General features: G+C 39.3%; 3 protein-coding genes across 5 annotated transcripts; all 3 read right to left on the bottom strand.

The window, feature by feature from the left end:
* Nucleotides 1–1,464: 1,464 nt before the first annotated feature.
* supv3l1 (SUV3-like helicase) lies at nucleotides 1,465–7,493 on the bottom strand. Its single transcript, XM_085908459.1, has 16 exons — nucleotides 7,044–7,493; nucleotides 6,770–6,847; nucleotides 6,421–6,528; nucleotides 6,186–6,300; nucleotides 5,837–6,005; nucleotides 5,638–5,749; nucleotides 5,343–5,420; nucleotides 4,831–4,922; nucleotides 4,458–4,638; nucleotides 4,277–4,370; nucleotides 4,074–4,193; nucleotides 3,907–4,006; nucleotides 3,754–3,834; nucleotides 3,491–3,667; nucleotides 3,221–3,369; nucleotides 1,465–3,051 (listed from the first exon to the last, which is right to left on the bottom strand). Exons 1-16 carry the CDS (start codon nucleotides 7,312–7,314, stop codon nucleotides 2,637–2,639), a joined length of 2,340 nt encoding a protein of 779 aa, XP_085764585.1. The 5' UTR covers nucleotides 7,315–7,493; the 3' UTR covers nucleotides 1,465–2,636.
* Nucleotides 7,494–7,881: 388 nt separating this feature from the next.
* On the bottom strand, nucleotides 7,882–13,186 carry vps26a (VPS26, retromer complex component A). 3 transcript variants are annotated; one of them, XM_085907810.1, is made up of 10 exons: nucleotides 13,006–13,186; nucleotides 12,665–12,710; nucleotides 11,023–11,172; nucleotides 10,752–10,827; nucleotides 10,476–10,632; nucleotides 10,171–10,335; nucleotides 9,991–10,097; nucleotides 9,752–9,853; nucleotides 9,481–9,590; nucleotides 7,882–9,401 (listed from the first exon to the last, which is right to left on the bottom strand). In XM_085907810.1, the coding sequence occupies exons 2-10, from the start codon at nucleotides 12,677–12,679 to the stop codon at nucleotides 9,285–9,287; spliced, it is 999 nt and encodes a 332-aa protein (XP_085763936.1). In that variant the 5' UTR covers nucleotides 12,680–12,710; nucleotides 13,006–13,186; the 3' UTR covers nucleotides 7,882–9,284. The 3 variants fall into 3 exon arrangements, with proteins under 3 accessions (XP_085763936.1, XP_085763935.1, XP_085763937.1); XM_085907809.1 differs by having other exon boundaries at nucleotides 12,665–13,185; XM_085907811.1 differs by lacking the exons at nucleotides 12,665–12,710; nucleotides 13,006–13,186 and adding an exon at nucleotides 12,298–12,466.
* Nucleotides 13,187–13,898: 712 nt separating this feature from the next.
* On the bottom strand, nucleotides 13,899–17,359 carry srgn (serglycin). The gene is made up of 4 exons (XM_085907812.1): nucleotides 17,242–17,359; nucleotides 16,076–16,217; nucleotides 14,458–14,639; nucleotides 13,899–14,376 (listed from the first exon to the last, which is right to left on the bottom strand). Exons 1-4 carry the CDS (start codon nucleotides 17,294–17,296, stop codon nucleotides 14,282–14,284), a joined length of 474 nt encoding a protein of 157 aa, XP_085763938.1. The 5' UTR covers nucleotides 17,297–17,359; the 3' UTR covers nucleotides 13,899–14,281.
* Between the last annotated feature and the right edge of the window lie 646 nt (nucleotides 17,360–18,005).

An 18,005-nucleotide genomic window follows, 5' to 3' on the forward strand; every position in this document is an offset into this window, starting at 1 on the left:
GCGAGCAAATAGCTCCACTTTTGACACATACAATATGGCGGCAACTTCGCGTACAGATCTGCCACGGATGCAAGCAGAAGGGATTGTGGCGGGAGACGAGGTGAGATGAGATCATGAGGAGGAGGAGGAGGACACGGCAAAGACAGGGGCCGGTAGTGGGGTTAGGGGAAAACAAGCGTTCCAGTTCTACTTGAAAGTTCAGCAGTTAAAAGCAAAAAAGTACCTTTTTTAGTAGGATGAAATCTTACTGCACTTTGTCAGCCTTATTAAGAGTTAAGAGTTGTTTGTCCTGACCTGGTTTGCAAACATCATTTTTGTATATGCTCAGTTTTTTCACGTCTTTGATGTTACCAAAGCACTTCCATGTGCGTGTGTGGATTTTTTTTTTCAATATAGCTGTCCTTATATTTCCGAGGAGCCAGCCAGGCCAATGAAGTTGTGGCATTATTTATGCAAATAATTTTGACGATTAATCATTGACTGTTGAAGGTCCCCTTGAGGAAATTTAATGACTATTTAGAATATTTAAAATGACACAAGTGAAGTGGAGTGAAATCGATTTACACTAGACTAGAAAAAACATGATCTGATTTCCTGATCGCACGGGAGACAAAGGTGCGACACAGCGCTGCTGTTTCTACTCTTCAAGGACAAATTTCGGGTAGCCTCGTCTCAGAATTCCTGACGCAGCAAACACACTCCTGCTCAAGGACACAACCACCATGGGGGTGGATAGTCTTTAGCCACATCCTCTCACAATTTATTATTATTATTATTATTATTATTGTGGCTGTTGGGTACAACGAAAAACAAAAACTGGGAAGGTTAACATTCCATTTTAAGATGGAAATACTCGTCATCATGAGAGACGTCCCTTATATCAGAGGTCATCAAAGTCTAGTCGGTGGATTTTAATCCAATGCAGTCCATAAAGCATTAGATTATGATGGATTTGCCTGGAGATGTACAGCAGGCAAGGAAACGTGACTAGACGGGCATGGATCCAGTGTGGCAGCTAAAGCAGAAGGACCAAAATAGAACAGACAGACAGACGAATATGAGGGGGCAATCCAGAAGTATTAACATGTTGATTTTCATTTACACGTTAGCTCTTTATGCTGTACTTGTCAAGAAACAACATCCATGACAAGGTTATATTGTTTTTGTTTGATAGCCTTGAGGCAATGTGTAGGGCGATTTTTGCATACCACTAAATTATGCATGTCGGATCTGGTTATGTGGTGAGGAATGAATTTAAAGCATGGCCAACTCCAGGATGTGATGAGCTTTGGTATGAAAGTAGGCTATATTAAGATGAAATCCAGGAAATGGCACTGTTCCTTTCAATTCTTGACTTTTTGGTGATTTCTCAACACACCCACGTCCCACTTCAAGAGGGTGTGCACACTTGTGCAATAACATTCTCACTCTCTTGCAAAGAGTTTCTTCTTTTAATACAGATCATAGGTCACACTCATGGAGCTAAATGATTTCAAAAGTACTATCCTGGTCTCATTTATTTAACAAAAACTGGTATTTGAACGGGGTGTGTAGACTTGTTATAAATAGCTCTCGTTTGAAGGCTCTGAAAAAACTGGAGAAATATTGATGAATAACGTATTGTAGTCTTTATGATGATGATCACATCTTCACATTTTTGAGTGTGGGGGGTGGTAAATAAACTTGACTTAGAGTCAAATGACTGACATCTGCGTTATATTCAGTTAAAATGTCAGTCTCAGGTTAGATAGCAGTATATGTATTATGCTGACCTTTTGTGAATGCACAAATGGACAATCCAGTTCTTTTCTGATGATCGTTTGCCATTGTTGACCCACAGTTAAGCTGCGTGACAGTGACAAAAAGCTTTATCCCGATTGCAAAAAATGGTACATTCTGCTGGCGTCGAGCAGTATCATAGTACATGCCCACAGTCTTACCAAAGTCAAGTTGCAACATGGCCAACTGCATGTCACTAGGTCACAGTTTAAACTTACAAGCACCTCTTGATATTAGTAAACCATGGGAATACTATTTAAGTGTTAGCACTGTGTACAAGCCTATGTAGGGAATTATTACCATAAATGCTATGAAATACCATCAGTATGGCTTGGTTTAAATTCCAAATGTACTTTTTCACACATTTTAAAACACTTGGAATTCATAAGTCGATAAAGTCTCAATTTCTTTCCTTTTCTGCGACTGTGAGCCTGGTCATGCATGAATCAACCACTTTATGACATTTTGGCCAATGGCGCCCTCTGCTGGCAACTGTCTCGCATTGTTTACGTCATGTGACCAAATCTGAAAAACTTGCCTTGTATGTAGGCACGGGCGGATATTAAATTCCTATAGTAAAAAAATATGCCATATCACCTCTATCTATACACTTGTTTTCATACAAAACAAGATTTTTATTAAGGAACTATTGTAAATAATGTATTTCATGATTGCATCATTTTAGACTGCTGTCCATTCACTGGTTGTGGAGTGAAAATAGACTTTTATACATACATTGTTAGATGTGTGACGGTCCACAGGTTTCTTATCCAATAAAGGCTTGCACATCTATTTTCTATTGGGTCGGGGAACATAAAAAAAAAATAATAAAAAAAAACCTTGAAGTCCAGCCCACCTCATTTTCTCTTTTTCCTCTTACTGTCTTTGTTGGCATTATTGTTCATTTTAAGATCCAATGCACTCCGATTGGTGGACTCCTTTTTCTGTCCTTTAGACCACTCCCTCTGCAACTGTTGCAACATCTCGGACGTCAAGAGTCCATCTCGCACCAGCCGGTTAGTCAGTGAGCTGTCCACGGCTTGTCCCGTGCGTCTCAGAATGCTCGGACTTCTTCGAACTCCAGATGAAAGGCTACCGGTGGCGCCGGTTTGGTCGCTATTTTTCTGCATCTGGAGCGGGCCGGTGATGGCCGGATTTGTGGCTCGGATGAGACGGGTGATGTTCCGGACACCCTCTTGGATGGTGGTGTCCAATTCCTGTTGAATTTCTCGCACCAAGGCAGTATCGGGAAACATTTCCATGAAACGGTAACTGGATGAGAAGCAACATGGAAGATTGGCGTGATGAAGGAAATATCAAAACCTTCAGAAAATCATAACCGATTTAATCTATAATCTAAAATCCGTGACAAATAGTAACTGTCAACGATGCTGATAATCAATTGAGAGCTTCTCGACCTGACCATCATCCACTAAATTACCTTAACCAGAGGTAAAGATCCAACACGTCGTGAACAGCTTCCAGGTGAACCAGGTCTTTTATGTTTTTGGGTGGGGCCAGAGGCCAGTTGATGTGGCGACAAACCCAATCGAAGGTCAAGGGTTCATCTCGGCTGAACTGCCGGGCAAACTGAGAGAGAGAAATTTAAATGGATCTGTGTGCTTAGGTTTGGATCGACTTATTCACCTTCAAAGCAGGAAAATACTTGAGCAAATCCCCGTAAAGAAGAATATCATTGCCCGTTGCTTACCTTTAAGAAAGACGTACACACAAAAGGCTGCTTCTTGTTGATGGGAGCCGTGCAGAAAACATAGCGAGACCTCAAGTTGAGTGGGATGTGCTGAATCATGTCAGCCAGGAACTTAAAGTCGTCAATGTTGCAGACAAAATAGAGACCGTCCACTTGGGAGAGGCTCACAAAAATGTCCTGTATAAAAGAAGGAAAAAAAAAAATCCCATCATAAAAAAAAAAAAACCTAAAATATCTGAGTCCATTTTTTTGTAGTTACTTACAACAAGGTTAGAAAGAGTAGCATCAGGTAGATGATAAGCAAACATCTCAATCTGCTCCGCGGTGGGGTGAAGACCTGCAGTCTGAGAAGAAACACAGTCTTATTGTAACTTTAGTATGGAGACTAAAAATAAGAAGACAGATTATTTCTCAACCTCAATGGGCTCCACTTTGTGACTAAGTATCTCCTTCAGGACTGGAAGATCATCTCTGTGCATGGTGGTAACCTCCCCCTCTTTGAACTTGGAGGAGAACCTGAAAGAAAAGACAATGCAAAAAAAAAAATCAAACAAAATCAAAAGCATAAATAAACAAGACTGACCTTCCAGCTCGCCCGGCAATCTGGAGAGCCTGTGACGTGCTGATGGTCTCCATTTGCTTCTCCCCTTTTTCGTTGACGTTGGGCTTCACCAGACTGTTGAAGATGATGCGTTTGATGCTCCTGGAGGGAAGAAGACGGTGGGCTAAAATCTTGTCGTCTTTTCGTAATGTGCGGGAACAAACTGAATGAATGAATACACTCACAAATTAAGGCCCATTCCGATTGCATCTGTTGCTACCAAAATTTTACAGGGGTCATCGGGGTCGTTGAACTTCTTGGCCTGAGAGAGTTTGGTGCCTGGAACATGCGAAATTGTTTCCTAACTCAACATGATTTTTTTTGTCTTGACTATGCACACCGTAAGATCAAGCAAGGCGTGTTCACCTGGAGGTAAACTTCCATAAATGACAGCACATTCCTGCCCTCTGGCTTCAATCTGCCTGCTTATGGAGTAGATATCGTTTTTACTGAAGCACACGATGCAATCCCCTACTCTCAGGTTGTCCAGAGACTCCACAGCGCTGTTCAGGATGGAGAATGGCGTTAAGCGCTCGTAGGTGTGGACCTGGAGAGAGAGAGAGAGAGAGAAAGAGAGAGAGACACTTGAGTGGGTAGACTGTAGAAAATCAAAGCAAGTATGTATGAAAAGTTGTTTTGACATCTCTCAGGATATAGCGTGCGGCTTTTTTTTTTTTTTGATTGGCTCTTGTTCGATTTTGAAGACGTCCAGTGAACGGATCCAGAAAATACGACTCACCTCCACTTCCTCTCCAGTGGTGTACATCAGCTCTCGGACAAATTCGATGGCAGCGGGTTCCCCGCACACGTGAATCTCCTCCGCGCAGAGACCTGTGCGCACACATTACTCATAGCCCTAAATAAATGTGGCACGGAGTAGTGTTAAGAACAACAAGCGTTTGAAAACTCAACTTAATCGTGGTCATTTTTGTATTTGGAGTGGATTTTCATGCCCCAGTAATGTTGAGATTTTGTTGATGGAAATAACGCATAGGATGGTTTGGGGATATTTTTGTGTGTTTTGTGCACGCATGCTTTGTATGTGTGTGTGACTAATGTTGACATTTTGCTCACAGAATTAATGAATAATCCACAGGCCGGTTAAGGTTTTCGAGTGTGTTTGTGTGTGTTTGTGTGTTTGTGTGTTTGTGTGTGTGTGTGTGTGTGTGTGTGTGTGCGTGTGCGTGTGCGTGTGCGTGTGTGTGTGTTTTCGTGGCTGTATTTTCATGCGTGCGTGTTTGTGAAACCAACCTAGCAGAGCTCTGGTCCAGGCCCAGCCACGCGAAAGATCCCTGATCATTTGAATTTCATCAATTACAGCCACTTCATCTATAAAACAGTCAATACAGTGACTTGACTAAACTTACATTTGATATAATCAGGAGAATTTAATTCATTGATGAAATAAAAAAAAAAAATGGAATGAAATGATCATCTTAAAGAAATTCTGCTCATTTGAAATGAGCACTGATGTCATCTCAAGGAAAAAAAAACAAGTGTGTATCCACGGGTAATGTGGCACTGTACACACACGCAACATACTCACATGGCGTTGTGACGCTGCACATTTCGATTGTGCAGGCCACGTGAGCGGACACTCGACCTTCACTGTCCACAAATGTCCTCTCCTCACCAGTCACCAAGTCACAAGGCACACCCTGAGAACAGACAAACAAATCCTATTGAGACCACACCGCAGTCTTCATCCATGAATTTAACAAACAGAAGAAGCTAGCTATACGTACCGCCTCGTTGCTCTTCTCGAAGATTTCATGGGCGAGAAGTTTGAGGGGTCCGCAGTAGACCCCTGACTTTGCAGCCAAGTAGCGTTGAATGGCCTGGTAGGTTTTGCCGCTGTTGGTGGGGCCAGCGTGAAAGATTATCTTCCTCTGGATGGCACGGGCTTCCGGGTACCTCAAGAACACACGTGTTCAGTGCAACTCAATTAAAACTGATGAAAACGTCAATTGCAAGCTGAATAAAAATGTGAAACTTTATGAGGGTGAAATATTTCAAGATGTTTATTGTTTTTCATTTACTTTTATTTAAAATGACAACATGAATCGGTTTTCCCCTCACTGTGTGTATGTTTACCAGTTGGCAGGAACTCTGAGGTCTGAGATCTTCCTCAGGTCATCCATACATTCGAGCATGGGAAATATCTGCTTGGCGTGTCGCATAAAGTATGGGTAGATGTCATCGATGTGACCTTGAGGTAAACAGCACCCAAGCACACAAAAAAAATTAATCACCGTAGTATTTTTTTCATTCCTTCCATCCATTTTCTAGATGTATACATATATATATTTGATTTTTTGGGGAGACAAACCTGCTCCGCGACAAATGTCGCTGAGAATAATGTGCAGATCGGCGGGTAGTGATGTCACCTCCAAGATATATTTCCTAAAGTTGATAAAGGCCTGGTGGAAGAGTCGTGCTGCATACAAACAGAAGGTTTTTCACTTTTACCGTAAATAAGTGTTAAATAAGTTAAATGAACATGAACATATTATAAACAGATTCATTCTGCTTGGGGGAAAAGTCAATGTTTTACAACAGACTGATCTTACAAAATAGCATTCTATTGAGTAGTCTTTGGCTCTCTTTAAAGGAAATTAGGGATGATTTGACAGATTAATAAAATGACACCAATTTCAATACAAGGGTCTTATTCTCACCATCCAGTCCATTTTCAGCAGCCAGCTTCTGCATCTCTTTCCTCTTGTAAAACCGGTTCACAATTTTCAAAAGTTCATCTAAAAAAAAAAGAAACACAAAACGCAAATATATTTCAACGATTGAGCCACTGTGTTTGACAGCTTGTATCAAGAGCCATTCGGTGTTTGTTGCATTCATTTAGACATTTATTTCCAAAATTGGGTTGATTAAAAACAATTCTTAATGTAGCTAATATATATTGGTTTATCTTTAGATCAGTTTGAGTTTACTGACTTTTATCCAGAGGCTGGGTCAGCTCCGCTCCTACAGTCCCTTCAGCAGCCAGGTCAGTCTTCAGCGTGAGAGGAACAAAAAGAGATGTGTCCGGAGGTTTGGAGGATGAAGAACAATTTCTGCTGCTAACCACGGCACACATTGGGTGCTCTCTATGCAACGAAACAGAGCTAGACGACACATGACAAATACTACTAGCCAGGCGAGCTGTTCGAGTATTAACATGGCGACGAAGCCGAGAAAACAGATAGAAACACCGGTTCATCGACATCGTTTATTTCCCGACTATCGTAGTTACACTACCCAACTGGGTCTGCAAAAAAACGCACGACGTCAACGAGACACCATGAGTCTTAAGTCTTATGAAAACAGACCGCTAACTTGACTAGAGGGCACATTTCTCTTCCTGCTATGCGCCAACGTGGGACAGGACCAGTTTACGCTTAGATGTCCACAAAGATGCCTGTGTTAAAAGTAGTAACAAATGAGCTTATCAAATATTTGTCGAAGAAAAATACTTATGTGTGCGACCTTAAATTTAAGAAATAAATTTATGGACGAACTAAAATGGCTGTGTATTTTCAAGGTTACAAATACTTGGTGATGTCTAAATTGGAATATCTAGTCACTTCCCGCAGTTTTTGCATATTTAATGAGCCGGCCTTCAGCAAAGCCAATTGGATGATTATTACGACTCTGTTTGTGTAAATTTATTTGAAATACTCAGTCTTTACCTAAAACATGTAGCCCATGGTAAAAAAAAAGAAGTAATAATCTAAAAAGCGTTTGATTAATCTTTTGAAACTATGTATAATGACTCCATATATTGCAATATGAATTTGCTTTATTCATTTTTATTTTTGTAAGGGTTGAATGTATATACTGTACATACATACACATTGTTCATATGTTTGTTGTTGTGAAAAGATACCATGCACATATGGAGGACAGTGTTTTCTTGACTTTTGCAGGTATTTAAAGGATAGCCAACAAGATTGGAATAACAAATGGAGTATGGCAGCAAGAAAAAAATATCTTGCAGATATATAGTTCCCAAATTTAGGAATAAAATTCACATTTTACTGTTGAGTGTAGCAACATAAGCTCAACAGTAGACATGAGTGTTTCAAACTTTATGAAACGTGTGGAGTCATGACATTGCACATGAGAAGACAAACGCATAGTTCCAATTAAAACATGTAATACAGTATATAAATGGCAATTGAGTTTCTCATACCAGATAAAGTGGACATTTTAGCACCTTTGTGCAACACAGATCTTACGGGCTAATTCCCCATCGAATGGGTTTGCTGACATCATACGACCGTTCAAATATTGAAATGAAAGCATCACAGTGAAATATAGTGGTGGATTTATAGAAGAGTGCTTGCGACAGCTGACTTGAGTAGAATTATTACATTGAATGTGATTAACTGAAAACATTTAGCCAACATGCAAATAAAACTGCCAGGTATGTCTAGATGCGAGCAGATGCAGACAAAAAAATGCCCCCGAAATTACTAATGGACTTTATAAATGGTGGATGATCTGGCATAACGCCAAACATCAAACCAAACTGTGGAAACCCCATCGAAATACTTTTAAACATTGTTATGTATTCATCTATCAAGAACCGTTATCAGAAAGATCATGCTGCTCTACAATCTGAAAACTCAAAAACTGGAAACAAATTACAGGATTTTAAAAAAAAAAAACAATGATGGGCATTTGTTTCTCAGCTCTGAACACAGGTGACATTTCTGGGGAGCAGCTTTTCTTTTTAACTTGAACAAGATATTTAACTAGTGTCGGTGTCTCCCTATAAGATGGCTCACCAAGAGTGCTGTAGTGTCACGGTGGTTGAAAAGTCACAGAGCAGTCAGAAAGGATCCATCAGATAAGAACACCAGCGTTATCGTAGTAGTGGATAGTTCTCGACTAGGTGATGCAAGCAAATGAAAGCCTGTTAGCAAAGAAGCTACAAGCGGTTGTTGTCTTTGTTGTCGTCGTGTCGACGTGACGTCAGGCATTCAGCGGATTGTGTGTCCAAACAAGCGTGTGGTGGGAAGGAGAGCTCACGTTTGAAGCTGAGGTGACGAGAGATGTCATCAAGTGCGCGTTCGTGTATACACTTTAAGCGGGCAGCTGTCACACTGCTGACTGCTCTCGAGTGAAGAGTCCCGTTAGTATGTATGTGTGCGTGCGTCTGTGTGTGTTTTTAGTTCTTTTCATTTCTAGCTCTCACATCTCGGGCTGCTCCACATTAACAGACTGAGTTTGGGAATCCGGGGACTCGTAACGCTGGTGGAAGTTTCGTTTTCTTATCTTCTCTGGGGCTTTCCTCCACAAAACAATCTCCTGCGGGCACATTGCCAATAGTGAGAACTTGTGTCGAATGGAAAAGCTGTGCTGACGATTTTTTTTTTTTTTTTTTTACCTGCTGCTTGAAGTATCTTCTATCTTCTTCGTCCACTAACACCAGATTGAGGAAGTAGCGTACAGAGAACTTCTTGTTGACGTCCCGCATGGTGGCTGTCAAGTCGTACCCTGGTCAAACGTAATGCAAAAGCTCGTATATCACAAACCTGGAAAATGGATGCTATTCTGTTGCCATCTAGCATTTCTATTCTGCCTTCATATGTTTGAGCTCATCATTATATTCACAAACAGATTGTTTGAATTCAAATGTTAAGAGGAATTTAACTTACCTGCCAAAAAGAGTCTGATGGGGATTGATTCTCCTTTCACAGGGGCTCCATCCATGATCTCATACTTTGCAACCGTATCCGTCTCCGTGGTTGTGCTGGGACCTTTGAGGATAATATTATGTACAGAAGACAGTCAAAGGAAAGACAAGACAACTTTAGGTCTTGGCTGTCACTTTATTCTCACTTTTCCAGTGCCACACCAAAACAAAAAAACATGAACATGAACTTTGAATGCTCACCTATGCCTGTTACCTCCTTCTTGATGAGCTGCAGCTCCATATGTTGGATCTTGATCCTAACCAGTAAGAAATAGATCTTTCCAACAATGACATCCTTTAGATGGTACCTAGCAACAAAACAGATATTGTTCATGGCTCAACCAAATAACCAAAGAGCAATCATGGTGGCGCTTATCTTACTTGGATTTATTGTATTCAAACTCAATGTGAAGGCAGTCTTCTATGCCGACCTCCATCTTGATAGAGTTGTTGATATCCGGGTAGGTGGCTAGCTGGTGGACAATCAGTTCATACTCCTTCACCAGATCCGACAGCCGACGGACTATTGTCACCCTCAGAAAATACCTACATGAACATCGAGGAGAGGAAGCTTCATTAACCATCTTCTTGTTTGATCACATCATTACAGCTGAGGAAAAAAAAATATAGAAACATTTTCCTAGCTTAAAAAAAAAATATAGAGAAAAACGGCGGCGTGAGACAACCTTAGCCGGACGTTGGCGCCGATGTACGACTCGTAGGGCTTCTCCACCTGCATGAACTCAAAGTCGTAGCTTCTGTTCTGGGTGAGCTCTCCCGGCAATGCCAATTCTTTCACCAGATCCACAAACTCGTGTGTGTTACTTTTGTCTGAAAACAGCTCTGAAATCAAGAGGAGGACATTATGGTCTTTAATTACAAACTATCAGGGGACATTTAGTGGAAAAACTTTCAAATGTGTAATTCTCAGTTCAGCAAGTAAAATACCATAACGTGCTCACCGATCTGTCCGACAAACTCGATGCGGATGCCCTGGTGCTCGAGTCGTTTTGCTCCCTGCTTCACAGTTAGATTCACCTGCAGGACAAAAATTGTTTTTTTTGGGATGATGATTCAGTTATGCTTGTTGGCACAAAAATGTCAAATTTACAATTTACAGTGGATAGCAATTTTGCAGTGGCCAAATTTAAATGAGTTTACATTCACTACAATAACGTAAGGAATAATTCAAGGATCAATAAAAAAAAAAATGAAAAAGTCAGATCAGGTTACCTTGCCAGACACAGATTCTCCGTCATAGAACATATAATGTTTCTCCATCTTTCCATCTTCTGTTTTGAGTTCCGCCGTCTTCCGGCTCTCCGCATCGTTGAGCAGGATATCAATCTCACACACCGGCCCGAACAGACCCCCCAGGAAACTCTGAAAGTACAACACAAAACGTTATATGGTGACACAAGGACAAAACAAAGTACCAGTAAGTGACTCAATCATAGGAGGTATACATGATAAAGCAACAAAAACACATCTTTTTCAATAGCACATCAGGGTGGCTGCTTTATAGCACATCGTTTGTCGGCTCTAAGTGCACATAATGCCAGCCATCATATGGACAGGGGCTTGGCACGAGAAAAGTCTTGAAGCGAATATTTATCTTGTTTTCTAAAATACTTTTATTGCCACAAATGATTTAATAATAACAATGATACTTTACCATACTGGCTTTTTATACATGAATCTAGAAACTACATATATATATTTGGCCTAATTAGTCAGATTTGTCAACGGTAACTCTCATTTGACCTTTTAGCCACTAAAGGCTGCATCTGACTTTCAATATGTTAAATTTAAACTTACTTTACAATTCAACATGCAAGTCATGTCAAATACTCTTCAGATGATATCACGGAATAAATGCGACTAACAACTTGTAAACTTCTGACTAGATAACAATAAATCATACATTTTTAGTTCACACAAATGTGTCACAATGTGTCACCAGGATGTCAGGAGACTACAATCAAAAGTCTCAGGGTGGAGTGGGAGGGGGCGTGGTTATTCCGAAAGCTATCAGACCAGTTATCAAAGATTTTGCAGTGTAGAAGAAAACAAAACAAATAAACAACACTGCAACAGACTAAGTCAAGAGGGTTTGGTTAAGGTTGCACATTCGCCCACTTTGGGTTAGTTAATATCTCGTGCACTGCAGAGTGCATGTACATTTCTGTCATAATGACATTCGAAGCAACTTGACAGCATCACAAGTGACATTAGCGAACACGTGCACAATCCAACTAACTTAGTTAACGAGCAGTCCAAGTGACTTCAAGACATGTATCCACCACAGGCGGCCTCTCACTTTGCTAACTCGACTAACACTGCTAGCTTCCCTGTCAGCTTTAAAAACAGGGTGGGTAAAAAAATTAAATAAAATAAATAAACATGCAAAACAGTCGCCCTCAAGCCACGCAGCATTACGACTCTTTTTGATTAGTCTTGTTGATATGGTACAAAAAGAAAAAGCCAAGTGGTCGTTTTCGCACTCACCATCTCGGCCGTCAAGTACAGTTGAAGCTAACAGGCTAGTCTCGCTCAGTTGTAGCCCGTGCGCGTGCACGTCAACCGGGAGTCGCGCACTCGAGACCGGCAGTCACGTGACGCGTGTCATGCGGCTGTGCGTGGGTTGTAGCAGAAACGCTCACGTGATTCTGGACCAGACTACTTAGTCAATGATTTTTGTCAATGATCTTTTTGTCACGTAAATTATACTTGATACATTTACATCTCTGGTTTCAAAGATTTTTGAAAAAGTAATATATATGTGATGGTCCCTCTCATAGTTTTTGTTTTATTTTTTTTTATTTTGTTTTGATTTGTTCTTTTTTAAATACACACAAATAAAAGATGAACTTACTTTTGGCCTCCCCATGGCCAGTAGAGAATTTGAAAGATGTGGCTTGCTGTGGTCCATGTGACATGTAGATAATTGGAAACTTTTCAGATGGGTTAATATCACCTTCCTAAAATAATGTCCTAAGTCATATTTGGACAAAAGTTGTATATTTCTTTGATAAACGTCTACTAAAATTGGAGCAGATTAAATTAATCTCTTTTTATCATTAATATGATATAAGCAGTAGGCTACTTGGTTCAATTTTTCATGTTTTCTGGAGGAAAAAAAAAAGGACAAAATGACAGGTCATTATTTTGACTCAATGATAATTATCTTTAATTTTTGCTTTTAGATTTTCTTACGGTCCAGCAGGTTCAGGCGAATGTATTGCTTCCAATGATGTGACGGTATCTTCCTGGATCTTAACTAAAAATGAAGGAGCTAAGCATCAATTTTAGATTAAAAAGAAGCACCTAAAGCAAGCATCATTTACATTGTAGTAGTTGAGCTAGCTGGATCTCACAACTACTTTAGCCGTCACTGTGTTGTGTCTTCGGCTTGATCACATATCCAGTCATAAAGAGAAGTCCATAAAGAATGACTTATGTCATTTCTTTTCTTTTTTTAACCAGTCTTTTGTTAAAAGCCTTTTGACCTTTTTGTTTATGTGTTGGTTCACTGGTCAGTCAAAGACAGACTACATTAACTACATAAACTATTCTCTGAAAAAATGTCAAATGTATTTTTAATTTGTAACTTTATAATCATCTATCTATTTAAATAATTGACTTATTGGAAAATAATATTTTTTTGTACAGTATATCTTTTTGTTTTATCAAATAATGAGAAACTTAATTATTATTAAACAACCTATATTATTATATAGTATTTACCTTACTTATGTTGGGAAATGTTAGCGGTTGGTGGAAACTTTTGCATTTCTTGACTTTTTGCAAGGCAACACACAAAAATAAAAAAAATCCATCCAGGCCTTCCTGTGTGGGGTTTGCATGACATGTTCTCCCTTTGTCTGGTTTGGTTTCAACCTTGTACTTAAACTTCCTCCCACATTGTGAAAATGTGAGGGTTAATTCAAATTGTTAAATTGCTCATAAATGTGTGTTGTGATTGATTGGCGACCGGTCCAGGGTGTACCCATCCTCTCGCCCAAAATCGGCTCCAGTTCAGCAATATAAACAATATACAAACTCTATAGCTAATATATTATAGGGGGAGCAGATATGACAACCAATGATACAAACTCTTGTTAAGATTTAATCTTGCTTTAAAACGCAAAGTGTTATGCCCAAAATACATACTTTGAATATGACTCAATGCCCATCTTTTCCTGAGGGGATTGGCCAATCATCATGTCAAGTCTTGTGCAGCTGAAATTCCCTTCAAAGTATTACACAATCCTTTCTGGGTATAGATTTAAAGTGACTAAAGCCTTAAAGAATATGTTATGGGTTCAACAAGCTTTTTAAAAATGTTAATTCGAACAGAAATGATAATATGTATACTTTTTTTTGTTCACAGAAAGCACAGCTGCAGTCAAAAGCAGTATCAATATGTTTGTGGCCATCAGGTGGATTTATAGTTGGACATAAGTGTGAAAAGAAGATCAGTTTGTCAACTCTACAACTTCAAGGGGTCCTCCAGCTCCTCCCGTTCAGCAGCTTTGTTTTGGTCCTGCCACGAACTGCCGAGGAGCCGCCTGAAGACCGCTGAGTCTTCTCGGTCAGCGAGAAGGAGACAGGTCAGAAATTAGTTGGAGTCAAATACACAGATGGAGAGAGATTCCATTCACTCACCGTATTTCTCTGTCAAGAACTCGCCGGAGCCAATCTCCTGTTCGATATTCCTATCCAAGGTGTAGTCCATCCAGAATGGACCAGCAGAACCTTCATAACCAGAACCGTCCTCAGGTTGTTCAAACTCAACGGACTCACTCAAGCTTGCTGAACCTTCTTCCTCAGGCACTGGTTGGGCATCACTGGAATAAACAATGACAGTCAAATGTCAGATAGTTTGATCTTTTTAGAATGTTTGATCAACTATTCGAAAGTAGCAATAGTTGAATTTAGATTCTCACTCATCACGTGTCCTCATGACAGATATATTTTTACGTCACGTGCAGAAATGAATAGCAAAACAACGCATCTTTCACAAGAATACTTATTGAAGTCATGATTATGTTCCAATTTATATTCAAGGTAATTCCATTTCCTTTTGAAGCATATTAGTCATTGTTTATTGTTTTACTTGGCTGGAGCATCTTTCGAAAACTTCAGTAAAGCTACTAGCAGTAAACAAGTAGAAAGTACTTTTGAAGGAAATACTTGAAGTACAGAATGTCGACCAGATATGTGAGTTTAAACACACTTTATGTTGTTGAAATGTTTACTTTTGTTCAAATTCCATATCCAAATTCTTGGACATATAGCAACTTCTTTTACAGTAAAGCAAATAGTCACGTTCTCTGGTAACTACTTACTTTTATTATAACTGAATTCAGTTCAAACCCTAACGCAGTTACTTTTTGGATCAAGTAGTGAGTAACTATAATGACTTTTTTAAAGTAACCTTCCCAACACTGTTCATACAGCAAGTCATCCAAATTGTGTGTGATCTTGTTCTTCATATTTCCAAAGACGAGACTTTCAACTGCCACTTGAATCAAACTCAACTTGATGGAGTGTGCCGCATTCACTCATACTTGACAATAGACCAGAAACGGCAGCCTACCCTGCGTCATAGTCTACTTCCTGTCGATGCTTCCCTTTGGCTTCCTGTTCAGGGCGAGCGAACAAATGCGAGTTCTGTCGTTTTGTGTTTAGAAAAAAAAAAGCCCCATCGAGTAAGAAAACGAAAGTCACAAACACATCTTGTAAGAAATGACATTTGACTGGAAATGACTGAAACCTGTTTACCGCACATTACCATCTTCCCCCGATAGCTGACCTCGAAATAGACCATGTACTAAAATATATTTTCCATGACAGATTCTCTTGCTCTTTAGTGATTTCGACATAGAAGCAGCTAGATGAAATGTGATTTGATGTACTATTAGTGTCATCGTTTCCTTTGAGGTGATGAACTGATGCTATCTGCGTCATTTCAGAAAAATCCAAAAGGGGAAATGACACACAGACACAATTTTGCATTCAATCACAACTCTGTTTCATAAAAGAAGAAGAAGGAACTCAACAGTTTTGCTTTATGATTCATTTGTTGCAACTCCTAGTGTTGTAACAGTAGATGATGCTATTCATCAGCTAATTTATGGCGTTTCTCATTGAGTGTTAGAAGTGAATTAGCATTAACCTTGTACTGAATGTTCACCAAAATTTCACAAAGATCTCACATTGCAGTTCTACGTCACCACAAATTACAAATGTTTTTGTGCAATAATAACCTCTGACTACTTACAGGTAATCTGCACTAGAAGGAGGAAGTTTGGTCGGCAGGTCTGGACTCCACTCCATCTGTGGACTTTGTTGAGTCACGCAGTTGGTAAGATCACCCTCAGGCCTACACTTGACAAACTTATACACGGCAGTTCTGGGTGCTCCTAATAAAAACAGGATTAGATGTACAATTTTTTATTTTTGCTGAATGCAACTTGGAGATTTTTACGAGATTACAACATTACTCTGCAACATGGTAAAGAAACATTAGGTAGGAGGAAGTTATGGCGACATGGTGTTTTCTCAATACAATGTGGCTTGTCTGTATTTTTTGAAGTAAATCAAGAAAATTAGCTCTTTTGTTAACTAATAAAAAGCAGCATCACAATTACGCCAAAACGGAGTTGTTTTTTTCTGACTGTACTATATGGAAAATCTTTGAGTTGAGATCAAAAACATAACATGTCATGATTATGTATCTCCTGAAGATGCCTGGATGAAGAATTTATGTTGGAACACCCACAACCGAAGAGTAAAATCTTTTATCTTTTTAGTTTAGCGGCCTTTCACACACATATTTATTTCCAAAACTTAGTAAACACAAATGGTAGAGCCACGTTCCAACACAAACTGAGCAGAAAATGAATAATAAAGTCCGGAATTACAATAAACAATGTTTGGGATAACTTTGATAAATTAATCCATGTATAACTATCATCCACAAAAATAACCACCACCAAAATATGATTAGGATTTTGCAAGTAGTCTTTAAAAAAAAAATGAAAATGCTGTAATGGCTTTACAATGTACATGGTGGGCTGTGAAAGGAAACCAAATATGTCAATGTATGTCTTTTTAGGGTATCTGAAACATGAGCATGTTTGAAAAATTCAAAAATGAGTGCAGAAACTGACATTTCTTATGTTTCAAATGCAAAGGGCCACCCTGTATAAGAGGAGAATCAAATTCAGAAATCGTGCTGATTTTTTTGAGGTTTTTTTTTTAACACAGAAATGGACGGCAATTATATTCCTAAATTTCAAAAAGGCAAGAGGCACTTGTGTTTTTTCAGCTACAGGACGCTCGCAAGAGGACGGACGTCGGTTTATACCAGCAAAGTGTCTGGTAATTGAAATTTTCTGTCAAAAATAAAAGCCTCCAGTGTCATCTCAAAAAATTCCAAATTACCTTCTGCGTGTAGGCCAATGAGGCAGCAGGTCGCGATGAAGAGGACCCAAACCATTCTCTGTTTCAGGCCACAACAATAAAATACTTCTTTCCAGGTCTGGAGACAGACTTCAAATGTCTGACACACACAAACATACACACACACACACACTCCCCAGATTAAGCTCAACCCTCTGACTGCGTCACGGTTTCCTAAAATGTTCTCAAGTTAAAAATAAATAAATAAATAAATACCGAGCATCCTCGGTGGAAACTTTTACCTTCTCAAATCAACAAGATGTTATCTAACTGCATAAAAGGAAATACCACAAGAAAGAATTTGGCCAAATTAAGGCTTAAATTGCCAGATACTTTCAATACTGGGAGGGAGGAGGAAGAAGAGATAAAGAGTTTGGAATGTGTACTGACAAGCACAAAACAAATATGATCAAGTTAAAAAACGTCTCTAAACTATTATTCAATGATTAAGGTGGAAGAGAATCAATTTGTTAATTGACACTTTTAATTAAAAGGGTGAACCTCTTAATGTCTACAGTTGTTCTGCTTCAATTGTGAGTGTATAAAAGGCAATACTAAACTTTCACTCTCTGAAATCTTTCTGGATCCAAGTATAATTTACTCACAGAGCAAAACAGGAGAAATTTACCACAAAGAGTGAAACAATTTGACATAAAAAATATAATATTTTCTCCACCACACTTTGAGAATGGCTGTTTTCATTTGTTCTAAATAAATGTACTCAGACAAGTAAAAAAAGAAAAATA

Source organism: Syngnathus leptorhynchus, chromosome 3, assembly GCF_054491065.1.
Source record: "Syngnathus leptorhynchus isolate UIUO chromosome 3, UIUO_Slep, whole genome shotgun sequence".
Classification (NCBI taxonomy): Eukaryota; Metazoa; Chordata; class Actinopteri; order Syngnathiformes; family Syngnathidae; genus Syngnathus; species Syngnathus leptorhynchus.

Bases quoted from the DNA above. Each gene is read 5' to 3' on its own strand.
- supv3l1 (XM_085908459.1), bottom strand. From the start codon at position 7,314: ATGTCGATGAACCGGTGTTTCTATCTGTTTTCTCGGCTTCGTCGCCAT. The intron at 4,639-4,830 runs GTGAGTCGTATT...CTCTCTCTCCAG, and splicing joins CCACTGGAGAGGAAGTGGAG to GTCCACACCTACGAGCGCTT. The intron at 3,668-3,753 runs GTAAGTAACTAC...TCTTTTATACAG, and splicing joins CTACTCTTTCTAACCTTGTT to GACATTTTTGTGAGCCTCTC.
- vps26a (XM_085907809.1), bottom strand. From the start codon at position 12,721: ATGGACCACAGCAAGCCACATCTTTCAAATTCTCTACTGGCCATGGGG. The intron at 11,173-12,664 runs GTAAGTTCATCT...TTGTACTTTCAG, and splicing joins TGGCCATGGGGAGGCCAAAA to AGTTTCCTGGGGGGTCTGTT. The intron at 9,591-9,751 runs GTAAGTTAAATT...ACGTTTGACCAG, and splicing joins CATCAGACTCTTTTTGGCAG to GGTACGACTTGACAGCCACC.
- srgn (XM_085907812.1), bottom strand. From the start codon at position 17,296: ATGGTTTGGGTCCTCTTCATCGCGACCTGCTGCCTCATTGGCCTACAC. The intron at 16,218-17,241 runs GTAATTTGGAAT...TGTTTTTATTAG, and splicing joins CATTGGCCTACACGCAGAAG to GAGCACCCAGAACTGCCGTG. The intron at 14,377-14,457 runs GTGAGTGAATGG...CTGACCGAGAAG, and splicing joins GTTCTTGACAGAGAAATACG to ACTCAGCGGTCTTCAGGCGG.